At 47.9% G+C, this 8761-nt stretch overlaps 1 protein-coding gene across 1 annotated transcript; it reads left to right on the top strand.

The window, feature by feature from the left end:
* Positions 1 to 5089: 5089 nt before the first annotated feature.
* Positions 5090 to 7753, top strand: LOC131687068 (uncharacterized). Its single transcript, XM_058971111.1, has one exon. It carries the CDS (start codon positions 5090 to 5092, stop codon positions 7751 to 7753), a length of 2664 nt encoding a protein of 887 aa, XP_058827094.1.
* The last annotated feature ends 1008 nt before the right edge of the window (positions 7754 to 8761 follow it).

Below are 8761 nucleotides of genomic sequence, written 5' to 3'. Positions count from 1 at the left end.
CGACGTGAACCGATGTATGATTTATTGCATCTTGAACATAATCTGGTTTTTGTAGATGTGATTTAGTTCACAAAATTAAAACATTTTTATGTGAATTATTTCACGAGACTTCGAATATTATTCATGAATCCTTTCTGTCATTCGTGCTCGTGAAATAGTTCACAAAATCATAAGATATTCATGTATGTGAAATGGTTCACAAAATAATTAAATTTTATTCATGAACGTGAAGTTGTTCATGATGTTCAAGAGTCACGCCTGACCATGCGTGCTCGTGAAATAGTTATCAAAATCATAAAATATTGTTAATGTATTCGTAAAATGGTTAATGATTCACGCTTTATCTTGAGTGCTTGTGATAAAGGGTGTCCCACAACAAATTAGTGAATCGATCCTTTTCAAACTTTCAGACAATAAAATATAACCCATTAGTAAGCTTTATTTATTTCAGTCAACTTCAATACTATAAGCTATGCTCACACCTTGCGCTTAACTCCACGCATTAGGTTCTGTACAACATCTGGCTGCAGCATCTTCTATAGGGAAACCCATTTTTTCTTCATGTCTTCCTTAGATTTGACCTCCATGGCATGCTTCCGTAGTGCCTGCTCCATAATTGCCCAGTATTTTTCGATGGGCCTAAGTTGCGGTGCATTGGAGGGGGGGAGGGTTCATGTCCTTGGGTAGGGAAGTGACCCCGTTGGCTTCGAACCATTCCAGGACGTCGTTTGAATAGAGGCACGAAGCTAGATCCGGTCAGAATACCGTAGGGCCCTCGTGTTGCTTCAACAGTAGAAGCAGACGCTTCTGTAGACACTCCTTGAGATAGATCGCCTCACTTACAGTCCCGGTAGTCACGAACGGCGCACTCCGTTTGCCACATGAGCAGATCGCTTGCCTAATCATTTATTTATTGGCAATCTTTGAAAGTTTCTTGCTTCCTTACTTACAGTAGCTCCGGAAGCTACCAGAAGCTAACCTTGTCATAAGTCTCATCATCCATGATGAAACAGTGAGGCTTCGTCAACATCTGGGTGTACAGTTTCCGGACCCGTGACTTTCTCACCGTATTTTGCCGCTCGTCACGATTTGGAGCCTTCTGTACTTTGTACGTATCCAGTCCCTCCCCGTTCCTTGGCTTTCTGAACGGAAGACTTGAACAGATTCAACTTTTTGGCCACAGCCCAGACCGAAGCATTGTTTCCGCTTATAACCTTTCACTACACGCTTGTGCTCCTGATTACTAATAAAACATGCATTCTGGCTGCATTCACTGATAGAATTGTGCTGACGAGACCCCTCGCTGCGGCGACGCTACCGAGCGCAGCGCTTTATTCGACGGTGACAGATCTGCCGGCAGTGAGGTTTCACGAGGAAACGTCATTCAGCAGGATACAGTGGGGCAGAAGAAGAAAACAGTACCGTATAGTGAACACATTTTTGCTCAATAGCACATAACCCTAACTTTCTTCAACGAGTCAATACGGTTACGGCAGTAGTGCCACTATCTCTTGAATTTCTTAAAGCTTATAGTACGTGAGTAGTACGGATTATCGTAAATTTAAACCTATTTCCTATATACTAACTATATGTACAATTATACTAACAGGTACATATACTACATTGTTTTATAAACGAAAAGCCAAGGGTGACCCACACCTTCCGTTCAGTTTGTCGGTCAACCAAAATTGTAAGCACCTAATCAATTGAATTATCCTATTTAAACCTAATTAAAATACTAAATAAAACTTATTTCTAGCTTAAAGCTAACAGTAAAAAACAACGTTTGCTAAAAAGAGTTGGTGCTCCGAAACATAACCCAACATTCTTTAAGAAGTCCTGTACACGTCCGGACGACGCAGAGGACCAGATGGTACAGTGCTGCGTGTGTAACGGCTGGGAGCATTTCGGATGCGCCGGAGTAGACGATGCAGTGAAAGCACGTGGCATTAAATACTCCTGCGACAAATGTGCATCACAGCAGGGGGCCTCCGGCGGCATACAGCTTAATGTTCCCGAAGAAATACGTCCTGCAAAAGGATCCAAGGTCGGTTCGAAGGTAGGATCAAAAAGGGGGAAAAAGAAACCCGACCCAGCTAAAAGCACTACATCCAGTGTGCGTGCAGTACTGCTGGAGGAGCAGTTGAAGCTCGTTGCAGACGAGTTGAAAATGAAAGAACAACAGCTTCTGGAACAGGAGGAAATCGAGATGCGCAAGCTGGAGGAAGAAGAACGCCAGCTCGAGGAAAAGCGCCTACTACGTGAGCGCAAGCTACTGGCGGAACAGACACTAAAAAGGGAGCAGCAGAAAATTAGACAGGAGTCGTTCGAGAAACGAAAAGAGATCGTCCGACAGGCTGCGCAAGATAGCAGTAAGAGTAGTTCTATCACAGACTCATTCGGGAGGGTCAAGAACTGGCTAGCATCGCAGGAAAGTGGAACAGACCCGGGAGAAGTTTTAGATAAGCTGAATCCATCTCTGATTCCATTACCGGCACCAGCCCCTCCCGCACCGCTACATCTGCCGCCAATCCCGACTCCAGCACCTAGGCCGCAGTTGCTTCAAGACTTCCCACTTCCTCCAGCACCCCCACTACCCCCCGCTGCTGCTTTAACGCAGGTGCAAATTGCAGCGCGTCACGTCGTGGGTAAGGACCTGCCAATATTTAGCGGAAATCCGGAGGAGTGGCCGATCTTTATCAGCAACTTTGAGCAGTCTACGGCTACTTGTGGTTATACAGAAGCAGAAAATCTAGTGCGTCTACAAAGGTGCCTGAAAGGAAGCGCATTAGAATCGGTCCGTAGTCGTCTGTTGTTACCCTCTGGTGTGCCGCACGTCATTCAGACTCTGCGCACACTGTATGGAAGACCGGAACTCATCATCCGTTCACTGTTACACAAGATTCAGCATGTTCCCGCCCCGCGACACGACAAGCTGGAAACACTTATACAGTTCGGTTTGTCGGTGCAAAATTTGGTTGATCATCTCAGAGCAGCAGGTCAGCAGGACCACCTGTCTAATCCAACCCTGATGCAGGAGTTAGTGGAGAAGCTACCAGGATCAATGCGAATGAACTGGGCCTTCTACAAAACGCAGAACCAGCCAGCAACCCTCGACACATTCGGCAGGTTCATGTCCGGATTGGTGACAGCAGCTAGCGAAGTATCCTTTGAATTTCCAGGAGTAGTGTCCGCGTCGATAACCAACCGGCCAAAATCCAAGGACACCGGTACATTGCATACACACTCAGCGGAAAGAAATTCGCAGACGTTTAAAAATCGTAGTGCATCACCTACAGCGGCTTGTAGTGCATCAAACAACTCAAAGCAAGGTAAGCCATGCTGGGCATGTGGGCGTGCTGGCCATCGAGTGGCCGATTGCCATCAATTCAAGAGCGCGTGTCTGGATGAACGCTGGAAGCTGGTCCAGCAGAAGGGGTTATGCCGGACCTGCCTCAACAGTCACGGAAAATGGCCGTGTCGTTCCTGGAATGGATGTGGAATAGAAGGGTGCCGCCATAAGCATCACACCCTCCTCCACACTTCCAACTCTACTCCGGAAAACGTTTCCGTCTCAGCGAGCCACGTATCCTCCGGTGTCCTGAAATGGCTACTCTTCCGAATCGTGCCAGTAGTCCTCTACAGCAACAACATTTTCCAAACGATCTTCGCCTTTATAGATGAGGGCTCTTCCTTTACACTGCTGGAGGAATCTATAGCGAAGCAATTGAAGGTTACGGGTCCAACAGAAGCCCTGACTCTCCGATGGACAGGAAATGTTAGGCGGGTTGAATCGAGATCGCAGCGCGTGAACATCGCCATTGCTGGTAAGGGCTGTGTTGCACGGCACAAAATCGTTGATGTTCGTACGGTTAGTCGTCTGGTTCTGCCTTCGCAAACGCTCAAATACGGTGATTTGGCACGGCGTTTCCCTCATCTTCGAGGTCTTCCGCTAGAGGATTATGAGCTAGTTCAACCCAAATTACTTATTGGTCTCGACAACTTACGTCTGTGCGTTCCGCTGAAGCTGCGTGAAGGAGGCTCGAGCGATCCAATTGGTGCAAAATGCCGGCTAGGATGGAGTATTTATGGATGTATTCCGGGCCAACCGTCTCGAACGGCGATCACTAGCTTTCACGCCGGGGCTTTGTCCGATCCTGATCGAGAGCTAAACGAGCAGCTCCGCGACTACTTTACTTTGGAGAACGCAGGAGTCCTGGGCCCATGTGTAGTTCCGGAATCCGATGACGACAAGCGTGCGAGAAAGTTGCTACAGGAAACAACCAAGCGGCTACCTTTCGGGCCAGGCTACGAGACGGGACTTCTGTGGAGAACGGACAACCCAGACTTCCCCGACAGCTACCCTATGGCTGTGCGACGGCTGGAGGGACTTGAGCGGAAGCTCCAAAAGGATCCGGTTATGGAGCAGCGCGTTCGCGAACAGATCTTCGAGTATGAGCGTAAGGGCTACGCTCACAAGGCTACTTTAACTGAACTGACGTCTGTTGAGTCAAGCCGGATCTGGTATCTACCCCTTGGTGTAGTTTCTAGTCCCCAGAAACTAAACAAGATTCGCCTGATATGGGACGCGGCGGCAAAGGTGCGCGATGTGTCGTTCAATTCTAGGCTACTCAAGGGACCGGATCTGTTGACCCCCCTGCCAAGAGTTCTGTACCAGTTTCGTCAGTATCCTGTCGCCGTTTGTGGAGACATAATGGAGATGTTCCATCAGATCAAGATTCGAGCTCCCGACTGCCAGTCGCAACGGTTTCTGTTCCGGGACCACCCATCGGATTGCCCTCAGGTGTATGTGATGGATGTGGCCACATTCGGCTCCACTTGTTCCCCGGCGTCCGCACAGCATGTGAAGAACCTAAATGCAGAGGAGTTCGCCGACGAGTATCCCCGAGCCGCTACAGCTATCCGGTACAACCATTATGTAGACGACTACTAAGACAGCTTCGAGACGCTTCAGGAGGCAATAAAGGTTGTGAACGAGGTAAAATTCGTGCATTCAAAGGGAGGCTTCACTCTGCGGAATTTCTCATCGAACGAAGTAGGGGTGCTGGAAGGAATAGGAGAGACGACAATGCCTTCATCGAAAAATCTAGACTTGGAGCGAGGTGAAAAGTCCGAATCAGTGCTGGGGATTAAATGGATACCGTACGAAGACGTGTTTGTGTACTCCTTTGGTATGAGAGATGACATACAGCGCATTCTTCATGAAGATCACATTCCCACCAAGCGGGAAATCGCCCGAGTGGTTATGAGCCTATTTGATCCGCTCGGTTTTGTCGCGTTTTTCCTTGTGCACGGCAAAATTCTCCTCCAGGACACGTGGGCGAAAGGTACGGAATGGGACCAACAGATTCCTGACGATCTCAACAAGCGCTGGCGACAGTGGTCGGAGCTCTTCGGACAGTTAAACCAGATCCGTATACCCCGGTGCTACTTTAGGTCACCCTTTCCTAAGAACCTGGATCGCCTCCAACTACACGTGTTCGTAGATGCTAGCGAAATGGCGTATGCTGCGGTGGCTTATTTCCTACTGGAGAGTAACAGTTGCGTACAAGTGGCACTCGTCGGGGCCAAAGTTAAAGTTGCCCCATTGAAAACGTTGTCTATTCCCAGACTCGAGTTGAAAGCCGCCAACCTCGGGGTCCGCTTGGCCGGCAGCATCCAAAGTCAGCACTCTTACCCAATCAATTTCCGATATTTCTGGGGTGATTCGAAAACCGTTCTCGCTTGGATCAAATCAATCGATCACAGACGGTATCATAAGTTTGTTGCTGTCCGCGTCGGCGAGATCCTGACAACCACAGAGCCAAATGAATGGATGTACGTACCATCGAAACTCAACGTTGCTGATCTCGCGACGAAGTGGGGAATTGGTCCGCAGCTGACGATGAACAGCCCTTGGTTCCAGCCTCATGACTTCTTCCAAACCACCGAAAGGAATTGGCCTACGCAACAACCGATTGAGCCAACTGAGGAAGAACTAAGGAATGCCCACTGTCATTTCGCACACTTTGCGTTGGTGGAATTCACCCGGTTTAGCAGTTGGACCAAAATGCACCGTTCAGTAGCATACGTGCTCCGCTTTATCAACAACATTCGGCGGAAGAAAGGAAGAGCTAAGGAGCTTGGCAATCTTACCAGCGATGAGCTACGACTAGCGGAAGAAGAGCTGTGGAAGATGGCGCAAGGCGATGTTTATCCTGACGAAATCGCCGTACTCGTCCAAACTCAAGGCCCACCGGATCGACGTCATAATGTTGTGGATAAGGCCAGCGACATCTACACCAAATGGCCGTTCCTCGATGAGAATAAAGTTCTGCGGAGTCGTGGCCGAATCGGTGCGGCACCCTACACACCGACCGAAGCTAAGTTTCCCGTAATCCTACCCAAACAACATTTAATCACCTTCTTACTTGTAGACTGGTTCCACCGCCGCTTTCGCCACGCCAACCGAGAGACCATCTTCAACGAAATTCGGCAACGATTCGACATTTCGCAACTGCGTCGATTGTTAGACAAGGTCACACGAAGCTGCGTCTGGTGCAGAATTGCTAAGTCTTCCCCGAGACCGCCCGCTATGGCCCCACTACCGGAAATGCGGGTTACTTCGTTCATCCGGCCATTTACCTTCACCGGGCTGGACTACTTCGGGCCGGTGCTCGTCAGAATGGGCAGAAGCAACGTCAAGCGCTGGGTAGCCCTCTTTACGTGTCTCACTACCAGAGCCATCCATTTGGAAGTGGTACACTCACTGAGTATGGAGTCGTGCATCATGGCTGTTCAACGCTTTGTCTCCCGCCGGGGTATTCCGCGGGAATTCTGGTCGGACAATGCCACCTGTTTCCAGGGCACTAGCAACAAACTGGATATGCACAACAAGATGATGGCGGAAAAGTTTACTACCTCACAAACAACATGGAAGTTCATTCCACCTGCTTCCCCGCACATGGGCGGTGCATGGGAGAGGCTCGTTCGCTCGGTCAAGGTGGCAATCGGGGCGACGCTGGATGGTACCCGAAAACCTGACGATGAAACACTGGAAACAATCCTGTTAGAAGCGGAGGCCATGATAAACTCAAGGCCACTTACATACATCCCATTGGAATCTGCAGATCAAGAAGCTCTGACACCAAACCACTTCTTGCTGGGTAATTCATCCGGCATCAAGTTCCTGCCTACTGGCGCGATAGATAGTCGTTCAACACTGAGAAGCAGCTGGAACTTGGCGCGGCTCATCAGCGACGGATTCTGGAACAGATGGCTAAAGGAATACCTCCCAGTAATTACGCGCAGATGCAGGTGGTTCAAGGAGGTCAAGGATCTGGAGGTCGGCGATCTGGTCTTGGTGGTTGGCGAGGCGGCGAGGAACCAGTGGACTCGGGGGCGGATAGAAGCAGTATTTCCTGGACAAGACGGAAGAGTACGGCAGGCGTTGGTACGAACCACAGCGGGTCTAATTCGAAGACCAGCCGCAAAGCTTGCTGTTTTGGACGTCGAGCCGAATAGCAAACCTAGTTCCAGTATTCCAGGAGTTCCTGGCCCTCACCAAGGTTTACGGGCGGGGGTATGTGCTGACGAGACCCCTCGCTGCGGCGACGCTACCGAGCGCAGCGCTTTATTCGACGGTGACAGATCTGCCGGCAGTGAGGTTTCACGAGGAAACGTCATTCAGCAGGATACAGTGGGGCAGAAGAAGAAAACAGTACCGTATAGTGAACACATTTTTGCTCAATAGCACATAACCCTAACTTTCTTCAACGAGTCAATACGGTTACGGCAGTAGTGCCACTATCTCTTGAATTTCTTAAAGCTTATAGTACGTGAGTAGTACGGATTATCGTAAATTTAAACCTATTTCCTATATACTAACTATATGTACAATTATACTAACAGGTACATATACTACATTGTTTTATAAACGAAAAGCCAAGGGTGACCCACACCTTCCGTTCAGTTTGTCGGTCAACCAAAATTGTAAGCACCTAATCAATTGAATTATCCTATTTAAACCTAATTAAAATACTAAATAAAACTTATTTCTAGCTTAAAGCTAACAGTAAAAAACAACGTTTGCTAAAAAGAGTTGGTGCTCCGAAACATAACCCAACAAGAATATATTCGTAAATCGCTGCGAATTAGATTCGTACAGACAATTTTCATAAAATATACGAATTTTTCGTTGGCTTATTACGAAACGGCTTCATTAGGCAAACGAATTGTTCACGAAAGTCTTAATAATATTTACGGGCACCATTCGTCAAACCGTCAACGTCAAAAGAGCTTCGATAGAGGTAGAATATGAAGTCAATAATTATTGATCATCGCGACGATCTTGGTCTGACTATTTAGTTACCGTATCCGTGTCCTCCGGTTTCAGGAAGATTTCCTGAACCTCTTTCGCTTCCAGTTGATCCATAATCCGGAGCAGTACGGATCCAGTTGTGCCATCGCCAACTGCTCGTTGGTTTTGTGTGAAGAAGTTTGAGTTTTGCTCTGCTGAAGCAATGTCAAAATAACATGCTATTAAATACGAAATCTTTTCTAAGATGAACGAAATGAATTAGTACGGCCAACGAAATCTCCCGTAATATACACAAACGTTTATTAAAATAAACAAAACATTTCGTTTCATTCACGAAAAATAATCTCGTTATCAATGTTCAAACATTCGTGCAGTGTATACTAAATATGTAAAATTTACGAAAGCTTTCGTTCACCAAGCGACCATTCTTGTTCATGAAAT

Source organism: Topomyia yanbarensis, chromosome 3, assembly GCF_030247195.1.
Source record: "Topomyia yanbarensis strain Yona2022 chromosome 3, ASM3024719v1, whole genome shotgun sequence".
Lineage (NCBI taxonomy): Eukaryota > Metazoa > Arthropoda > Insecta > Diptera > Culicidae > Topomyia > Topomyia yanbarensis.
The sequence above is the reverse complement of the archived record's forward strand: the minus strand, read 5'-3'. Positions and strand labels throughout refer to the sequence as shown.

Bases quoted from the DNA above. Each gene is read 5' to 3' on its own strand.
- LOC131687068 (XM_058971111.1), top strand. From the start codon at position 5,090: ATGCCTTCATCGAAAAATCTAGACTTGGAGCGAGGTGAAAAGTCCGAA.